The sequence below is a fragment of the Sinocyclocheilus grahami genome, unplaced genomic scaffold (genome assembly GCF_001515645.1).
Source record: "Sinocyclocheilus grahami isolate Dianchi unplaced genomic scaffold, SAMN03320097.WGS_v1.1 scaffold266.1, whole genome shotgun sequence".
NCBI lineage: Eukaryota > Metazoa > Chordata > Actinopteri > Cypriniformes > Cyprinidae > Sinocyclocheilus > Sinocyclocheilus grahami.
The window spans coordinates 859,740-881,536 of record NW_015505445.1 but is presented as its reverse complement, the minus strand read 5'-3'; the positions used below and the strand labels follow the sequence as shown (position 1 = coordinate 881,536).

Here is a 21,797-nt window from a genome sequence, read left to right as displayed (position 1 = left end):
GCGTCTTCCCTGAGGCCCACCCTCCTGAATCGTCAGCCCCGCCTCCAGCCTCTCTCCCAGCTCCTCAATCAACTGCCTGGGCTCTCGCGGCTCTCCACCACAACGTTGGAGGGAAGATTCAGTCATGGCATCTTCCTTCAGAACCTCATAGCTGACCAGGGTTTCAACCGTCTGGTTATTTTCCATCTTTTCTTCAGGCTGCTCTTCCTCACTCTCTTCCTCATCCTCAGAGTCACTATCACTGCTTGAGTCATCCTCCTCCTCTACTTCTTCTTCATCTGCTTCCTCCTTCGCCGCAAGTTCAGCAGCTTGTTCGAGTATCTCCAGCTCCAGGTCTAGATGGTTCTTCTGCAGTTTGGCATTATGTAAGGATTCAGCCAGCTCAAGCACATGCTTGGACCTGGTGGGGGGAGAGAAAAAAACAAACATTCAATTTAGCTTATTAAATAAAAATATATTTGTGACTGGACTTCTGCATCTAAAAATCTTTTTTTCACAAACCAAGATAACTAGCAGAATATCCCACATTATTAGAAAAAAAAACAATGTGCAAAAATTGCACCTTTAGGGTAACAGTTTGTCTCTGGGGCAGTACCCTTAAAGGGACAACTGTGTATCTTATTTACCACTAAAAGGTTCATAGTAGCACCTTAAGGGAACATAATACTTTTATATTAATATGGGGAAGTCGTGGCCTAATGGTAAGAGAGTCGGACTCGTAACCCAAAGGTTGTGGACTGAAATTTAAGTCCTTTTCTGCAGAAAATCTGGCCCTCCTTAATTCTTAATTCTCAAAACTTATTTGTACCTAATTATATTCAAATAACTTAGAAACTTTGAAAGTTGCATAGGCCACATTTATGATGCTATTTGTCGTTTTTAGAGCTCAATAGCTCACCATTTTCCTTACTTTGCATATTAAAGGAGCAGCATGAACATTCTGTTAAAGATCTACATTACCATTCAAAAGTTTGGGGTCAGTAATATTTTTAAAAATGTTTTGAAAGAAGTATCTTATGCTCATCAAAGCTGCATTTATTTGATAAAAAATTATGTAAAAATAGCATTATTTTGAAATTTTAATATTTGTAAATATATATTTAAAATGTCATTTTTTCCAGTGATGGTAAAATGTTCAGGAGCCACCACTCCAGTCTTCTCATTCTAATATGCTGATTTGATGCTCAAGAAACAATTACTATTATTATTATTATTATTATCAATGTCGAAAACAGTTGTGCTGATTAATATTTTCATTTAAACTGTGATAATGTCAAGTTATTTCATCCTTTCTGAATAAAAGTATAATATTTTTTCCCAAAAATAAATAAAAACTGACCCGGCACTTTTGAATGTAGTGTACCTTAGCATATTATTGAAGAAAGAAAACCACATGTTTAAAATGACCTGAAGGTGAGTAAATGATGACAGAATCTTCATTTCTGGCTGAACAAATCCTTAAATTATTCATTTACAGGCAACATGTTTTTGTGATCCAAAATATTAGGTTTGGCAGTTGAGTGAAATGTGAAATATTTTAGTATTCAGTTCACAATACAGTTGTCTCCATGGCTACAGTAGGAAGAATTCTAGGACTTCAGCGCATGCTTATCGGCTGGTGGAGAACTCAGTTTACAACAGACACTTTACAAGCACATATTTAGAGTGATATAAACATTAACCAGAGAGACTAAACACATATGTACTTAGCCAGTAAATCAACTGAAAAGTAGTAGTCATTGCAGAAAATTAGGTTAACATTTTTTTTACCATAAATAATTACTATATATATATATATATATATATATATATATATATATATATATATGTGTGTGTGTGTGTGTGTGTGTGTGTGTGTGTGTGCTTAATTATATATAGTATTTTTTTATTATGATTACTGCCTACAACCTTGATTACTGCCAATGGGTCATTCACAAAAAGGATAAAGCATGCAAGTCTGAGCCGCCCCATCTCTATTGACGTGCGTCGCCATATTCTCTGTTTCAATTAACCCACCGCTGAGAACCAAGATGCCTCGTTATCACCGTGCAGGCCTAATGATGTCCTGGACCGCCGGCGGACAGGGATTCCTAGCAGGAGAGCAGCGCTACTGTCTCAGGAGGATACTGTGTACACAACGCTTTAGTCACAAGTATGCTTGGCGCCTTCAGAAAGTGCTTATCTGAGATAAAGAGGCAGTCTCTGCTATATCGAGGAAAATTCATGGTTAAATGGAGATGCGAAACCGGTTGGACACTTTTCAGAGACTTTACAAGATAAATGACTCATATAATACACAAACAGGCCTTGAAGGCGCTATAAATTATTTTTATTTTTTAAGAATACCAGGCATGAAAAGTCCCTATACAATACCATAGATGTCACTGATAAAGTTGTCTTGAGAAATGTAAACAGAAAAATATAAGTTCTGTAAACAGGGGAGCGGCCTGCACTATCCTAGACCCACACTATGATTTACAAGTTTTTTTTTCAAAGTTTTTTCTTTGGAAAATAATGTATACTTTTATTCAGCAAGATTAAACTGATCAAAAGTGACAGTAAAGACATTTCTATTTCAAATACATGCTGTTCTTTTTAACTTTGTATTCATCAAAGAATCCTGAACAATCCTCTGTCACGGTTTTCACAAAAATATTAAGCAGCACAACTGTTTTCAACATTGATAATAAGAAATGTTTCTTGAACAGCAAAACAGCATATTAAAATGATGTCTGGATCATGTCTCACTGAAGACTAGTAATGACTGATTTTCTCTACATTAACAAAATTCTACTCAGAAACTGAATCAGAATTATAGATGGAATAAAATAGAATTTACAAAGAATGGAATAAGATGTAGGGTAGTATTAAGTAAATAAAAGTGGTATTGCACATTTTTTTATTGAACAGTAGGGGAGAATATTTAACTGTTCATGAGGTAGATTGCCTGGGGAAGAAACTTTTCTTGTGCCTGGCAGTCCTGGTGTTCGGTGCTCTGTAGCACAGGTCAGACAATAAAAGTTCAAAAAGGATTGGATGTGAGGGATCCAGAGTGATTTTCTGAGCCCTTTTTCTCACTCCGGATATATACAGTTTTTGAAGGGTGGGCAGGGGAGCACCAATAATCCTTTCAGCAGTTCGAAAAGTCCTCTGTAGTCTTCTAATGTCTGATTTTGAAGCTGAGCCAAACCAGACAGTTATTGAAGTGCACAGGACAGACACAATGATGGCTGAGTAGAACTGTGTGAGCAGCTCCTGTGGCAGGATGAACTTCCTCAGCTGGTGAAGGAAGTACAATCTCTGTTGGGCCTTTTTAACAATGGAGTCAATGTGATTCAGCTCCAGGCTGTTAAGACTGCACCAGAGAGCCAGCTGCTCTACCTCGCTTCTGGATGAGGCCGATGACTGTTGTGTTGTCTGCAAACTTCAGGAGCTTGACAGAGGGGTCAGTAGAAGTGCAGTCATTGGTGTAGAAGGAGAAGAGCAGTGGGGAGAGAACACATCCCTGGGGGGCACCAGTGCTGATGGTGCGGCTGTTCGAAATTAATTTCCCCAGTCTCACTAGCTGTTGCCTATCTGTCAGAAAGCTGGTGATCCATTGACAGATAGAGCTAGAAACAGAGTGCTGGGTTAGTTTGGTCTGGAGGAGTGCTGGGATGATTGTATTGATAGTCGAACTGAAGTCCACAAACAGGATCCTCGCATAAGTCCCTGGATTGTCTACATGTTGTAGGATATAATGCAGTCCCATGTTGACTGCATCATCCGTGGACCTGTTTGCTCGGTAAGCAAACTGCAGGGGCTCCAGTAAGGGTCCAGTGACGTCCTTCATAGGGTTGGGCGATGTCTACCAAATTGGCATCGGACGATGTCTACAGTGAAACATCGTGATGGACGATGACATCAGGTGGCGGGGCGGCGGGTAATGTGTTATACAGAGCCGCTGAAAGGTTAGCCGCTTGTTAGCGGTAGCCTGTTGCATTACAATACATGAAAGTTCACTTACCACATACACCGAGTAAGGAGAAATGTCTGATATGATAATGGAAAATGATTTGCAGATCCTGAGCACCAATGACAAACATCTAATCTTGTCAAATGTGTGGTAAGTACTGCCGCTCCATAGTATAGAGTCCTTGTGATCGCGAATCTCAAAAGTGAAAGTGAAAGTAAAATGAGAGTGCGCAATCAAAAGCGGTTTCAATAGCGGCTCCCTGATGCCTGCAATTTATATACAGTGTCCTATACTTACCTAATGATATAATTGCAAGAAAAAGTATAGAATTTTTTTTTTATCCTCCCATCTCGTAGGCTATTTATTCCCTTTAGGGTTTTTCCATAGTACACTTAATTTCCTTTCCGAACACGGAACTGGGATGCGGCGGATTGCGGGAGAGGGGGTGGTGGTGGGGGGGAATCACGATGTCAACTTAACATCGGGATGTCTGTCATCGTCTATCGGCCCAACCCTAGTCCTTCAGATAACACCAGTCTCTCAAACGATTTCATGACCATAGATATTAGGGCAACATGTCTGTAGTCATTAAAGGGTTAGTTCACCCAAAAATGAAAATTAGCCTGTGTTTTACTCACCCTCAAAGGATCCTAGGTGTATGTGACTTTCTTCTTTCAGACGAATCCAATCGGAGTTATATTAAAAATTGTCCTGGCCTCTCCAAGTCTTTCAGTGGGGGTAAGCGTGTGTTGGTTGACATATTTCAAACGTAATAAACACTTTTTTCTCATGTCCGCTGACTGTCATACACGGAAGCCGTTCCGGTGGATGACGTAAGACTTGTTTTAAGTTAATATTAAAGTATTTATATATTGGCTAGACCAAAACACAATCAATGCTCTGTTAGAATACATTTCAAATAACTTAGTTTGTGTGTTTTATTCATGTTCAGTTGAACCAAAAAAAAAAAACATTAAATAAAATAAAAATACAAAAACTACTTCTTATTACCAACACATGCAACAACATCTGCAAACACAGATATCGGACAGCTACAGGTCACTATAGTGTCTCCAGAAGTCCATAACTATAATTTTATCAAATATCAGATAGCAAATAAAAGGCACACATTTTTAGTGTTATTCTGGCCTGAACCCTGGGGTAATTTCTGACCCTGGCCAAAGAAAGTTCTCTGAAAAGCACCATGTGGTCTCCGAAGAAGAAAGAAGGTCCATAAAACTATTAGGCACTTCCTGGAGTAATGTGATTGGTGGAAGTACCGCAGCAGTGGCGGCGGCGCTTCAAACATTTGCCATATTCGTTTTCTCCCCGTGGGAGGTCATTATTGAGTTAGCATTGTAGAGATTCGCTTGTTTTCTCTGCATCTAACTCTCTCTCTCCTCCTTCACTTCTGCGGTGAGAAAATGCATGCTTGCGGTGGAAACAAATGCCCCTTTTGGGGCGAAGGATAATGTTGTACACAATTCAGTCATTATGATGGCACTATTGTGGTTCGCCTTAATTAACCGAGAAGAGGCGGCTTTCAAGGTTGACAGAGGGGGGAAATAAAAACAAGCTTGCCACAACAAAGACACACTAGAGGCAGCTTGAGAAAATAGTGGAGACCTTTATATCTAAAGAGATGGGGTGAACCTGAATTACTTGTCTACTTCAAACAAAGCTCTCGGGCTGTGTCTACATTAAGCTCTTAAGATATTCAAATCAAAGACACACAAGGATGAAATGTACCTCTGACTTTTCAACAAGATAATTAGTCTTTAATATCATTTAAAATGTCATGTTAAAAGTCATTGAAACTAAATAAATTATTCATTTTACAGCTGAACTGTGAATTGGACACATTTCAGTCAAATCCTTACTACATTTTCATTTTTTAATTCAAAGTGATTTATGGTGAATTCTAGGTATACATTTGACAAAACTGTGCCATTGTTTCATTCAGCTTTTCTCATATTACAAGAACAGAGGATTTGGGGGAAACTGGAAGGTTAGAGAGCACCGTCACAGCTCAGACTGACTGTACAAGTTGAAGTCTTCAAATGCTGCTAAACCACACGCTGAGAGGGAATATGATCCACTTATCTGTATGAGCTCTAAGACCAGGATCACTTTCCTCACACCAGCGGGACACTTCAATCCTCCCTCCCGCTCTCTCTCTCTTTCTGTCTCCCTCTCTCCATATCTCAAGCGCTCACACAAGACTATGTGACTATGTCTACAGAGAAAAGATAGTGTAAATGTTCAGAACTTTTCCGTCATAGAACTCATATCATAAACAATGTAAGCCTCTTGTTTAAGTGTTTCAGCAAAAATCAATAAATTATACATTAAAGCTGTAGGCCTACTTCTACTCACAAAATTTTACAACTACTGAAATGAAAATCAGTTGCCTAAAAATATACATAATGTTGCGATCACATGACCACCAAAACACTACTTAATTGGTAATCATGATATTGAAATATTAATACCTTTCTACATAATTATCGAACCAGTCGATAAATGCAACCTGGTGGGTTTCTAAACAGAATATCAACTGTGGCATTATACTAATGTGCATTCACCAGGAAAGAATGTTATTCCCAGACAGGTAAATTAATATTTTATGTGCTGTGATAATTCACAATTTTACATAACAGCCATGTATGCTTACAATGTATTGCTTGACATAATATTTTAAGCTTAAATAAGTTTAAAAAATAAATGTAACAATAATAATAATAATAATAATAATAATAATAATTATTATTATTATTATGGTAACTAAAAACTTGTGCGTGACACCAAGTCCCAAAATTGTCAGTCCAGTCCAACAATATTAATTCCTTTCCATAATCAACATGCAGTCTTTACACATTTTTCCCAAACAACACCAAAGCTGACTATCAGAAGCGAAACTCTCAAATCGGATGGCAAACTAATTAAATGTCAGAGAACAAAACCAAAAAGGTCACGGTCAAACTCAAAGCCATCCAAACTGAAGTGACAGCAATCCTTAATAATCTAAACAGAGCTATTAACACACACACACACACACACACACACACACACACACACACACACACACACACACACACACCAATATAGATATTTTAAGCCCAATTTCCCTCAATGCTAGAGAGGGATTTCACAATTCACTTAGCTACTGAAGCAATAAGTGAAAACAGTTTCCCACACCTCTTTGCTCCGTCGTGATTTAACACTAATTGACAACAGTAATGTCCACTCTGGGGCAACTGAGCACAAAGCTTTACAAAACCCCTGACCCATGTGGCCCCTGGAGGCCTCCTTACCCTCAAGCCAGTGGCTTGAGTCCCTGGAGAAAAACACTTGGCTGAGCAACAATACTCTGACAATGTGTCGTTTCTCAATGTCAGAGAAAGCAACTTTCTCATCCTGTCAAAAGATAAACCTCGAATCTCACCTTGAACAGGTTGCCATGGTTGCCGATCAGAATCCGACTGACCCAATTAAGGAGTTCGAAGAAAAAATGGAAAATGGAAAGCAAGGCTCTGTCAGATAACGGCTCCATTGCACTTAGTGAAACACAGTAAGTTACACCTTATCTTATCTGTTTTCTGAACTGGCTGAAGAGTCGACTCACTGGTGTGATTCTGAATGCTGGATGGGAGGGGGAAGAAAAGATAAGAAAATGCCAGTGGTCTCAGTAGTCTGGCACCGAATCTCAGAGCTTGGCATCAGTGGCACACATTGAAGCCACACTAAAATGTGTTACTGAAGTTCATCTGCACTGACCGTAATTGACTGCAGTTGCTATAAGGTGACTTTTGTAACAGCTGACAAAAATATATATTGTATGTTAGTTTTGCAAGCTTAGCTAATGTCTGTAGGCAAAGTGTTTTATGATTTTAATCTCTCTAGAGCTATGAGATCATTCCATACCAGATATATGTTAACACAAAATGTTATGTGCTATTTTTAACACACATAAATCTCCGGATATGAACAAAAGGAAGCTATTTTATTGGTCTGTTTTCATTTCCGTTAAATGTTTCTGTTTCCCAATCAGGGGTTCACTAGAAGTAAAATAAAATAAATAAAATAAAACTGCATTTAAAAAAATAAATAATACCATTAAAATAGAACCTTTGTATCTATCATTATTTACTCATCCTCAAGCAATTCCACAATACAACAAATTCAATAAAACCATAATTTTATATTGACTGGACTGGTGTGTTTTTCTCCATTTTGAAGCTTGACAGTCTGTGATGACTATATTTCTGTCGGGACCATTAGCGTCAAAGATGAGTGACAATTAGCATACAGTTTGGATTGGCAGTATTGTTCTGTTCTGGGAAAAAACTCCCTGCCCATCCATGCAGCCTAGCATCAATAAGAGCAGCAATGACCCCCTTAGGGTTAACAGAACAGAACTAATCTAAATGTAGAAGATATGTTCTTAATGACAATTTAATGTAACAACGTAATTCAGGATAAAAGAGTTATATCGAATGCCAAGTCCTGACTGTGGATGAAATGAGGAGCTGGGGATGGTGGAGGGTAATTAGCTCCTGTGCAAAGCAATAAGCTGCTGAATAATACTGAATGGACCTTATATAAAGAAGTAGTGATAGGTGTCATATTCCTATAGCTAGACATAAATCAGCTGAGAGTCAGCTGATGCAAGCTTGACTGACGTGATCTGCCAGAACTAACGCAATGCTTGATAATTGACACTGAATGGAAAAATGCATGTGAAGATTATTTAAAAATTAAATTTTTGTGTTCCACAGAAAAACACAACAGCATGTAGGTTTGGAACACCATGAGGATGAGTAAATCATTACAGAATATTATTTTAATAAAAATGTAGGTGATATCGGTTCAGCTAAAAGAAAGTTGGGATGTTTTCCAATAGCAAATGGATATGGAACAAGTTCCCTGACACTATTCTGACCATTCATAAAAGGACTGAGTGATGGTGGCTACTTGTCAGGCATGTTGCCATCAGCATGACAGACCATGGAGCCTTGTCAGTCAAACAGCCAGAAAGAGGAGTGTCCAACTCAATCCACTTTGTTTCATTGTTGATCGGGGGGCCCGTACAGAGATTTAAATCACACTTGAAGTCTTTAAGACATCATCAATTTTAGCATGACATTCCGGCAGTCGGGAGGATTTCAAGAGTGAGAATGCCGGACGTATTGCAGAGAGACACTATAAATCATGCCCACAGGGGCAGCATTTATTAATCCCAACATTCATCAAGAGCAGCTGATCGCATCTGACTGCCGATAAGAGATCTGAGGAGGAACTGCTGCCACAGACGTGCCTGGATAACATCTATAATCTAGAGTTCTCACAAAGGCTACTTTCACACAGTCAGGGGTTAATTCACTAAATACATGTCACATTTCACGCCAAAAACATGCAGGAACTGGTTAGAACAATGATAGAACAAAATACAAAAGAATGGATAGATGGAACGATAGAACAACATACGGAGGAAAGGATAGATGGAACGATAGAACAATATACTGTATGGATGGATGGATGGAACGATAGAACAATATACTGTATGGATGGATGGATGGAACAATAGAACAATTTACTGTATGGATGGATGGAACGATAGAACAATATACTGTATGGATGGATGGATGAATGAATGGATGGAACGACAGAACAATATGCAGATGGGTGGATAGAATAAAAGAACAATATACAGATGGATGGATGGATAGATAGATTTTGCCCAGACCTGCTGTGAAATTAATAACAGTTAAGCATTCTACACAAAGACTGATAAGCACATTCTGCCGTTGTGTGAATGCAGCCAAAGATAACTTGCTCAGATAACTGGACTGGGGCATCCTTCTGGGAGGATTTCTTTGGAAGCGAGAATTGTTTAAATCATCTGACAGAGGATATGTCAGATGTTGAAAACGCTGTCACAACAAACCTTCTATGATAACAGGGAGTTGTCTACATGAACCAGAGCAGTGGGGATTTGATCAAACGCTCCAGCACTTAAAAGGAGGAGCAAGTCTCCTGCAGTCACTTCCCATGACAAGAGGGGCTTTGTCTGAACTCAAACGAAAAGTTTGCAGCAGTGTTTCAAGACAACTAAAGATACTCTAAAAAGATGCAAACTGGAAATCAATTTTCAGTGTGCTGTTGAGAGATGTCAAACACCTCAAGGTATGACTAAGATACATCAGCGGCACTAGAGTGCTGTCGCAGATCCTGCAAGCTGTGCCTTTCAACTCTCTCCGGTCTGTTTTTCTTTTGTTCTGTTCAAAAGTGCTGAAGAGGAAGAGGAACAGAGGAACACAAGCATTCATTCGCAGGTCAATGCTACTGATGCCTCAGATGATGCATTTAGTGATCGATGGAGAACAAGGTGCACAGTCACCCTAAGGACCCTTAGTCACCCTATTTTCCCCCCAGTTTTTAATATTTTATGTTCATTTTATTTAAAGAAGAAAAAGAGGGAATAAAGACAGGATAGTGCTTTGACTAATTTGCCCTTTTAACTCAGAGGCCCAGTAAGCGTGATTAAGTTTTCCAGCACATAGATGGTGGAACTTTGCAGTTCTCTGACGACCGCGGACAAAGAGTCTCTGTACCCACCTCTGTCTCTCTTCCTCATTTTCTCCCTTTGTCTCATTGAGAAAACAGGCACATTTAAAGTCTGCCATTTTACACATCCATTATTAATTTGATGTCAAGGCTGCATTCTTGCCATAAAATCTACACTTTGGCAAAAACATAGGACTGAAAAATGTCAGTGCAATCCCCTCAGGACATTTATTGCATCTGGGCACCGAGCCTACAACTTCAGATGCACATTTTTCAACTGGACTATCTCAGGGGAAGAAGTTGAGGAGAGGAGAGCAAAGAAGAGAGAGAAGAGGAATGGGGTGATAAAGTGAGATTAAGGCCCTGGAAGTACAGATGGTAAAGGTCCACGGGGTGCCAATATTTAAATCTCACAGAATTTTATTTCATTCGAATACACAGCTACTTTTCGAGCGGAGAAAGATTTTTTATTGGTTATTTTAATAATATAAAATATGACGGTATAACGTGCTCATTTGTCATGAAAATCATGTAAAAATGCAAAACAAAATAAAAGGTCCATCACACAAACATTTTTTTTTTCTTTGATTTAGGTGTGAAATATGACCTGGATATGTTGTTGACAAGCTTGGTGAGATTTAGCCTCAAACCACCAATTTATTAATCACACAAAATGATGACACTGACTGCTTGCCGTGTGGAAAACCCTAACATGACTGAACAAAGCAGCTAACCTCGAGAAACAGCTGCAAAAATTACATTAAAGAACAGTGACATCAAATGATGTTGCATCAAATGGCCTACATCTATCATTGTGAATCCAGCAATGTACTTAAGATTGATTACGTTGGCTTAGAGATGACAATTCCTGCTGAGCAAAACAATGAATCTCAATAAGCGATGATGGAACTTGGCAAAAAATAAAAAAAGTCAAGCTCTGTGAGATGTGAAAGGGTTTTTAAAATGCCATGAAAATTAACCTTCTTCCAAACCAAAAGATAAAACAACTTCCTAAAAAAAAAAAAAAACATTTATAAAACATAAATGTATACTACCCTTTGAAAGTTAAATGGATCAAACTGCTTGATTAAACAGATCAAAAGTGACAGTAAAAACTTTTATAATGTTACAAACTATTTCTATTTCAAATAAATTCTGTACTTTAGAACTGTATAGTCAAAGAACGCTTAAAAAAGATCTATTAGGGTTTCCACAAAAATATTAAACAGCAACTGTTTTCAACATAGATAATAATAATAAATCTTTCTTGAGCACCAAATCAGTCTAAATGATTTCTGACGGATTAGGTGACACTGAAGACTAGATTATTGACTGCTGAAAAATCACCTTTACATCACAGAAATAAATTGCATTTTAAAATATATTTTAAGTAGAAAACAGTTCTATTAAATTCTAACTGTACATACATGTTGATGAAGGGGTATTTAAGCCAGCAATTAAGGCCTGTATAAATACAAGGCATTTAACACGGTGCTATGGAGGTAGTTATAACAAAAAGTTGTGAAACACTGCTTGCAAGCCGATACCAGTGCAGAGCAAAACAAGTGGAAACTGAATCCAAGCTATGCAGTTAAATGAAATACAGGCAAGCCTCTGAACGTTCAGATTATATACGAGCGTTTATATTTGCCCACAGTGCATCTTCTAGGACGTTACTCACCGTCTCCATCCTCAATTTCCTTGAGGGCCCGCTGGCTTTAGCAGGATCTCTGGGAGAACAACCAGACAAGCTGCCAGAGGGCTGTTCAAATATTTACCCCTGGATAGCATTTCCCATCACGGCTTTCCTCGTGCAGCATCATTAATGGGTTTGTTTTCCTACTGTTTGTTTTCATTGCTGGTTAAACGAAGTGCCTCAAATTAGAGTATGATACACACCTCCATTCATGTTCCGCTGACAAATTAATTACCCAGGAGTCACGGTGTGACAGGGCAGTCTGCTTTCTGAGGGGAGTCACACCGCTGTTACCGTTCATTAAAGGAGAACCTTATCGCTCACAGGACTTTGATGGTTTTAAATCTACAAATTGTAGACTGGAGTGAAATGTCACAGACTCTGCATGAAAATATACACCAGTGAGTATATTACAACTCAGCAGTGTGTTTACAAATCTGTACCTTGAGGATAAGAGTAAGATGACCAGTGTAAACCTCAGAGAGGAGATGGATATCATACTCTAAAGGCAAATTTAAAAGCCTCTAAGGGTAGACAATTAATCTGAAATACAATTTCAACCCAATTACAGAGCATTCGACACTGACAAGTGATTTAATTGCAGGAGATCACTAAGTCACTGCACTACTGGTTGCTGGCAGGTTTTATATACATAGTTGATCAGGGAGATCACAGGGACGCACTCTGCACTCTGTCCAACTGACTAAGGTAACTTTGTTGTAAGGTTTCATGAGTTAAATTGTTTCTGAGGCAAGAAAATTGATCACATTATGAAACCTATTAGAATTATGTGCACAGAAGAACGGCAATATTTATTATGAAAATAAACAGTGTTGATTTTGGTTTTAATCTGGTCTTTAGAGTCAACCCGGAAGCTAAACTGACTCTACTTTCTTAATACATCCTTGCTCTTACTGTGAAAGATCTAGTGGTGGACCATTTTCCTAAGAAATAAATTATATTTGTCATTTTTCATCAAAATATATATATTTTTTGCCCACCTCTTAAAAGACTTTCTGGCTGGTTTTTCAACCACCTGTTATAAGGAAACAACTTTTCACGATTAAATCAGTTCTTGTTGGAGGAACACTACATTTCTTCACTGAATAACCTTTTATGGACCTAAAATGGATTGAAAAGCTGTTTCACATTGCCTTTATGGAATCTTCCATGAGTACATATTTTTTGTCAGTGCAGGAAGCTGCCAGAACCTGACATGAACCTGTGACCGGTGAGTTGTGATTTTGCTCATCTAATCTTGTTCTGTCGTGTAGTCTCTCTTCTGACTTAACTTTGCAATCAACCATATCCTGCTAATCCCAAATCTTGCAAGCCCTGAAACTGCAGTTATTTATGAGTGCTAAAATCAACACGTGTTGGATAATCGCACCACACACGCCCGAAAACGTGTTTATACAGAGCTTCTGTCACTCCCACAGATGGCTTCTTTGATTTAAAGGTTGCTCCACTCTGAGATATCAAAGCCAACAGTGTCTACCCTGCAGAATTGCTGATTTCTTCAGAAGTGAGGAGACATCCCTCTCGGATTCCCTCGTTCTTAACCTCTCTCCCACTTACGCTGACAGAACAGCAAGACCGAGCACACTAAGACATGACCAATCTGTTGACTTTCCTGTCATGGAAAATGTCTTTTACCGAAGCACCCCGCTGTTCAGGGAGGGCTGGTGAGCGTTGTGTTAAATTTGGTCCCGAGTGAGCAGCTGTCTGCTGTGGGTAAATATAGGTTGCCTGTCAAGCTCTTATTCTCATTAGTCCCTTAAAGTCAACATGAGATAGCATTCGCAGCTCACACTTCAGTAAAGTGCCGTATTTCCGACTAAGAAAAAAAAAATCCATCAGAACTTGTTTTACAGTAAAAAAATATCTAAACACTCCTAAAATCAGATAAATGCATATATAATGAAATAAAATAATGAATTAAATTAATAAAAATAAATTAAAATAATTTTAAGCGTATTATGCTTATAACAAAAAGGTTGTTTTATACATTTATAATTATTTTTCAATATTTGAGATAAATAATCAGAGAGTATAACACAATTTCTAGGAGAAGGCTTTTTGACCAGGATGTGAAGGTTGAAGGTCAGGTTCATTCTCAAGAATATCTCAATGTATGCCAATGTTAAAACCTCTTTTTTTTTATCTTAAACATAAAAAAAATATCAGTAACAAAAATAACATCTATACAACTTGATCCCATGGTGGCTTGGAAATGGCTAAAAGGTCTGGGCTTAACCGGAAAGTAAAGAAAGAGAGACAGAACTCACCAGACTGAAAAATGCAAGCAACGTCTTTCACAGCTCTTGTGATCAGGGAGAAGTGCCGATAGAGCGGGTAGCACAAAGTCCTCCTGCCGCAAGACACCAGCACGTCTTGAACCGAGTGATATGTCTACAACACACACACATATAATCGTGGTCTGTAAATTGCTCCAGATCTGTCCATGCATATTACATCAATCATTTTTTAACTCCACTGGTAATTACAGCAATTTGCTCTAATTATTCCCAACGACTTCTCGTTTTATTAGCAGGGTAAATAGTAGGTCAACTTTTAAACACCTTGGCAAACGGCGTGCTTAATTGTAGACAGTGTTAAATCACTTGCCTCTGAGTTCTTCATAGTCTAAGCAGCCACCGACAAGCGCTTTGGGGGGGGTTTCTCTCTCCCTCCCTTTTCTCTTTGCATTTTCCAGCCTCTCACTCTCCCACCCCTCCGCTATTCCCTCAGCAGCTTATTAAGAATGTACCCAGAGTCATTCTAGGATGTCATCATAGCTCATGCACTCCCCCAGGCTATTAAACACTGGAGTAAATAAGCCTGCTGCGGGGGACGGCTCACCGAGCACTGCCGACCGGAGGTTTACAGTGGTTTAAGCAAAACAGAGGGTGGGAGAGGAAGAGAAATGATGGAGATTGAGAGAGAAAGAGAGTAGGAGACAATGATGGGGTGTTGAGGGAGAAACTACATTATCGTTTCCTTAAGGAAATACCAGTGCTTGCGAGATAGCTAAAGAATAGAGTTGAGGTTTTAGGACTCTTCGGTTTCAGGTCTTTGTTCTGCATAAATGAAAGCGGTGTCTTGTGTTCTATTGGCCATGGACAAGAATTGTCACACAACGCAACAATCTTTGCAGAATGAAGGTGGCTTTAGACGATTAAAAAAAATGCATTTCAAGAACGAAAAGACCACAAGTTAGTATGCAAATAATTGCAAGAACAATAACCAATCATAATAATTTGTTATACAAACATTTCTGTCATCAGAAAGATTTCTGTCATCATTAACTCATCACATATTTTTGGAACTCAGTGAGAAAGAACTGGATCTGTCTTGAATGAATCATTCAGCCTGATTTTGTGGATCAACAAATTCACAGAAAAAAAATAACTTAAAAGAACAACTCATATGCTTTTAACAAGATTGCTAGTAAATGCTAGTAGACTAAAAAAATGAATAAATACAAACTACAACTAAATTAATTACTTTATAATAAAAAAAGATTTAAATAAAAATTATTCAAGACACAGAATTGCAGTTATTTGGCCATTATCATCATCTTTCTTCTTTTTATATTCTTCTTTAAAGCTGCAGTCCATAAGTTTTGCCTCTTTGTCACCATCTCTGTTTGAAAACCTGGAATTGCAGCTGTGTGTGGAATTATCTAGATTGCGTGGGTTGTGAGTGGGCACGGCTCCAGCGCGGATTAATCTAATGTTCTGAAGAATATGTGTGGCAGTCAGTCACTGTCATTCACTGCACCGGTGTGGATATTTACTGTACTTCGCAATCACGGATTTTAGCCTATGTCTTGGAATATGACCCAAATAAGAATTTTCACGGTATATTGCCATCTGAACAAGTAAGTAACAAATCTGCCATGTTTGTTCTGACCAACTGAGGGAAAAAAACATTACCATAAATCTCGCTACCAATGGTGATTAAATCTAAAGTTCGGTTAGCTCATATCACATCAAATCGTTTAAATTATTATTATTGTTATACTTTATTCTCAAATGATTCATGTTAACAGCATCATCATTGGGGACTATGAGTATAGTGTGTATTAGCGTGTAGATTTCAATTTCTGCACAGTCTAATCTAATTGTCATACTCTTTGAATTTCATATTAAGAAATTATTTTAACCCAAAAAGCAAATTATGCTCCCTTCGAACTGGTTTTCTTTAAAATACAAATCTTTGTAATCCCAGGCTATCTGTAATCAGAAGCACATTTATAACACACGTGTTTCATAAACACATAATCCTTTCCCGCGAAAACCTACCCGTACCACTCAAACGTAGAAAACATTATTATAAGATAACCTTTGTGAATCGGGCTAAAGTAAGGCGATAGTTTTGAACACTGGCTGGTTATGTACTTCCTCAAATATTGATTTTGGATCCTTTTTAACCAAAAAAAGTTACAGACTGCAGCTTTAACTATTGATCAAATTAAATTGAATTGAGCTGAGCAACTCTTCTGCTTTCAACAAGAAAAAATATTTTCTAGTGGTCTAATATATATTTATATTATATACTAGTGGTCTATATATATATATATATATATATATACACACAAAGCCTTCACATAATTTCATAAACCATAAACTAATAACACGTAACGCTAAAATGATCTACAAATCTGTTCTTTAAGCCGTTCAGGCTGAATTAATTGCAGATGTTTAATACTTAGGGTCAAAGGTAAGGAAAAAACTCCTAACATCAGTATTTGAGGAATAGCAATGTAGCGCTGCTTTGCAAGCACTAAAAAGGAAACAGTGAATGAAACAATGAGGGAGCAGAGAGTTTGTGCTGTGTGTGTGTGAGAGAGAGAGCAGGCAGTTGGAGGACGTCATTACTACCCTTCCATTATCAGTATTGCAGTGGAGTGCTGGCTCTCAGTGCTCTGAGCTGGGAGAGGTGTCGGGTTACTCGTCCTCATTGTCACACTCACAGTGGAAATGTGGGGGATTAGGGACTGCTGCCGCCCCAGGAGTCAGGATACACGTACACACACACACACCAAGTTGGGAGCTCTCACTCAAACCAGACGCAAGCACTTTAAGGTTGAATTTGTCTCTCGCTTTGGCGTCAACTTCGGCACAGGATGCATTATGCTGATGATGAAATGTAAATGCCTGTCTGCTACATTTCACTATCCACACATGCAAGTTTATGAAAACTACTGATAAACAGGAGCAATCGAGAACTCAGGAGAGACAATGATCATTCATGAAAACGTGTTACAGGATCAATTTTTTTTTATATTGTGACTGGTTAAGGTGACATTCTGGGCGGTATCTTGTGACCTGATTTACAAGATATGACCTGATTTACAAGATATGTTTGTTCATATCAGTAAAACTCCACCTAGCTGTATATAACACATCATATGTCTTGTGATTGGTTGTTTTTTGTTAAGTTGTACAGCATGTTCATATTTAGACAAATTAATTGGTGTTGGAAGCTTGTTGTGTTGCATCTGGTTAGGACAAATGTTAAGAATAGAATAACTTTAAAGTTGCTCAGCTTTCAGACGGACAGTGGTGTAATCTACTAATCTGCATGTACAGTGGGGAAAAAAAGTATTTAGTCAGCCACCAATTGTGCAAGTTCTCCCACTTAAAAAGCAGCAGTGGCTTCAAAAGCGAGATTCCATCAGAGGAAGACAAATCACTTATGTAATTTGGCCAGAACACTCCAAACCCTTTATTGTAGGCTTTGTTCAGGCAGGCAGCAGAATTTGGGATGTTAAGCACAAGTAACGTCATTAAGTCTACAATACTTTTTGGAGCTGCATTTGAAAACACTCCCTTTCTTGTTCCTTACATAACAAACCAGTGTTATTGTAGTATTATTTATATTATATGAATTTTTATATAATTTATGAATATTTTGAATTATTTTATTTTAATATTTTCAGGTTTCCTTTTTATTTTAGTAAGTTTATGTGCTTTTGTCATTTTTTATATTTATCTTTAGTTTTTTTTTTTTCCGTTTGTTTTAGTAAATTTAGTACTTCAACTTTAGGTTTCCCATCTAATGTATATGCTTTATTTTATTTTAGCTTTATTTAAATTACCAAACATTGTTTTTTAACAACACTGACATGGCAAACTGTGACATTCACTATGTAGAGAATCATGAACGAATGTGCAAGTCAGCAATATCTCTATGCATGTGTAAAATCTGTATATGTGTAAAAATGTTTTCTCATATGCCTTGAGTTCAGCATGATGGACAGGAGCAGAGGGAAAATTTCTAAATTTTTCGACCTTTCTTTCCACACTGACAGCTACTCTTCACTTGTAGCATGAAAAAGTCTCTTGGGTATTGTGAGATGCTTACATCATTACTATAGCAACTGAAGCAGATATACCAGATATTGACTACACTGTTTAAACAAACAGATCAGATTTAATTACATGAGGAACAGCAGTGAAGACAGTCAGTCCTGAAGATCGGATTTGTAAAACAACTCATGCGAAAAAAGTCGCAGTAAGTTAAAATCACTCGCTCATTCATTCATTTGTTTGCACATTCAAGGCCATGTCATGTTTTGATACGCTGCTAAATGTACCACATACCTCCAGCCAGCTGAGAGTACCGCTGAGCTTCCTGATGGTCCAGGCTGACTCTACCTGCAAATCACAACATCAGTTAATATTGTAATCATTGATCCTATACACTAAACAAAATTATTTTTTGAATTTTATTTCACACCATGTTGCCTTTGGATACATAATGTATCAATAGTGCATTGGTTATCAATATTACAGATTATTTTAGTTTGTAATATCCACTTTCTATTTATCAAACAATGCTGAATAAAAGTACCCAGTTTTCCCACAAAAATATTAAGCAGCACAACTGTTTACATTGATAATAATAATAAATGTTTCTTGAGCATCAAATCAGCATATAAGAATGATTTCTGAAGGATTATTTAACACTGAAAACTGAAGTAATGGCTGCTGAAAATTCAGCTTTGCATCACAGTAATAAATTACTTTCAAAAGCATTTAAAAAAAAAATCTTACCAACACCAAACCTTTAAACAGTAGTGTACTGTACACAAGTTATTACAGGATGTTAATATCAGCCATTTATCCATTATCTGCCATAACATGAATATATTTTTGAACTTATGATAAATAGGGATGCACAATATTATGTTTTTGGCAGATACCGATAAGTAACTTAAGTAATAATATTGTGCATCCCTATTTTGTCACTTTTCAAAGTCAACAGGAGTGAAAGAACAAGAAATGATTATGAAAAGGGGAATTGTTTCTGGATTCAAACTCGCGTCACTCACATGAGCACCATGGCTCAGTGAGCATAAGCGCTAACCACCAAGCCACAGCTCCAATGCTAAATGTATCACTTTAGACGAGAATGTTTCAAGAAGGTTTGATATGTTCTCTAGCTATTAAGATTGAATCAAAGCCCAGAATTTGACTATACATTTAACATATATTGAAAGCTTTGGAGTCAATCCAACAGAGCTCTTCCCAACTGAAGCCATTGCAACATTCTATTACTTCAACTTCAGAAGCCCTGTTTTAAAACATCCCCATGATTTTCATATTTTTCAAACTTATTTTTACAATTACTACCATGTGCATTGGTCTCCAAAAAGATTGATCAACTTCCTGGAGCTTTGCTGCACGTGAAAATGCCACGACTCGCACGCCAAACCCACTTAATAGCAGAGAGATGTCTGTGGCAATCAAGCGTACACTTACATTGTGCTCTCCTTCTGTAGTGCGCACATCATAGACATACGCGAGAATGATGTCCACCAAACCGAGCCAGATGTGGAAGCGTGCTTTCTTATCCAGCAAGTACGAACGGTTTGTGAATTTCCTCATCTGCTCTTTTTCTTCTTCTGTGAAAGTTATTGCTGGAAGTACAGAGAGAGAAAGAGAGGCATTCAGTGTTGTTTATCAAGTTATTTCAGGGAGGTACAGTCAAAGTCAATCTCTGACAAATTCTCCCCGAAAAACAAGTTTAAACGCAGGGCTCCAGCAGGGAATGATGGATGTTTCTGCTCTGCTGAGAGCTTTAAGAAACAAAAGCATGTTTGCTGCAATTATTTTTAAATCAAAGTCGGAGACAAGGCTTTTGAAGCATAGTAAAGTTACCACACGGGAAGAGCAAAGTTACAGAGCTTGATTGATGCCCTAAACTGACTTGATACTGCATCAGGGAGGAAGGAGTCGAAGGCAGGGCAGCGAGAGAGAGAGGGAGAGAGAGAGAGAGAGAGAGAGAGAGAGAGAGAGAGAAAATGGGCAAGTCAGCACTTTAGTAGCAGCTGAAAGTGATCCCCATCTTGGCTGCAGTGCTGCCCCTGATAGAGCCCCTCATGTGCTTGCTTACATGTCCATATACACACACACTTAAAGCTAGAGCTGGCAGAGGTCGAGTTCTGGCTCTGTTGGGAGCTGCTGGATTCCAGCGACATGACGACTGAACAGCTCCCCCATTTTCTCTCCCTCTCTACCTGATATACCCTCTAACACAGCTGCCTCCACCTGGCAGGAAACACTGAAGAGGAGGTGAGACCAAAGCCAGGAGCTGAGGAGGGAGTTCAGCTCCACCCCAGCTCTTGCCTTCTCTTTATATTAAACGGTTACCATCACCAATTACTCATTGACAGATTTCTTTCTTTCTTGATTATAAAGAAACTCTTAGCAGTTGTGGTACTTTTATATGGTAGGATAACAACTTCAAAACTATTCCTTCTGTCTTCGCCAATTGCCTCGTGGGCAGTGTGCCAACATATAGAGCTGTTGCGCTTCAGGAGTCCCGAGTTCGAGTCCTGGCTCGTGAAAAAAAAAAAAAAAGTAACAAAGTAGTAAGAAGTAAATATAAGCAAATCTGCATTATTTCCAAGTCTTCTGAAGCCATACGATAGATTTGTGTGCGGAAAAGACTAAAACGGAATTCATTATTTACCAATTCAAATCTCAGTTGTGACATGAATTGAGATTCGGTCACAACACAAATGAAAACCAAGGAAGGTTGGCATTAAAGAAAAACCTTATGTGGCATCTTTACATGCCATTTATGAATATGCACAGTTGAAAACAAGAAATACAATAATATTGTGAATAATTCTATTTTACATATTTTAAAATGTTATTTTAAAATTCATTCATGTGATGGCAAAGCTGAACTTTTAGCAGCCATGAATCCAGTCTCACATGATCCTTCAGAAATTACTCTAACAGTAGCTGAACGGTAGTAAGCATGAAAGTGAAAACTTGTTTCAAAGTTGCTCTACAGACAACACACAAACGAACCACTTAAGTTTCTTCACCTCCTCCTGTTGAGTGAATTACATTTCTGGCTGTATGCTGTACAACGTTGTATTAAGGACTTAAATATTAACTTGTTCCTCACACAAAGCTATTCTGAAGGAATATGCAGCATAATACAAAAGAAAACAGCACTAATGTTGGTCACCATCCACTATTGCTTTATCAAAAAGAGCAGCCTGGACATTCTGCTAGATAACTCTTGAGCTACTGGCCATGCCTCATTGGGGCT

The 21,797-nt window shown here is 38.1% G+C and overlaps 1 protein-coding gene across 1 annotated transcript in view; it reads right to left on the bottom strand.

Moving 5' to 3' along the window:
* The window catches only part of LOC107599430 (protein SHQ1 homolog), a 34,201-nt gene that overhangs the window by 1,254 nt on the left and 11,150 nt on the right, over window positions 1-21,797 (bottom strand). The window contains exons 8-12 of the mRNA XM_016291012.1: window positions 19,991-20,148; window positions 18,830-18,883; window positions 14,430-14,630; window positions 2,046-2,107; window positions 3-400 (exon numbers count right to left, since the gene is read on the bottom strand). Coding sequence (XP_016146498.1) covers window positions 3-400; window positions 2,046-2,107; window positions 14,430-14,630; window positions 18,830-18,883; window positions 19,991-20,148 — 873 coding nt within the window. The remainder of the gene's footprint in view (window positions 1-2; window positions 401-2,045; window positions 2,108-14,429; window positions 14,631-18,829; window positions 18,884-19,990; window positions 20,149-21,797) is intronic.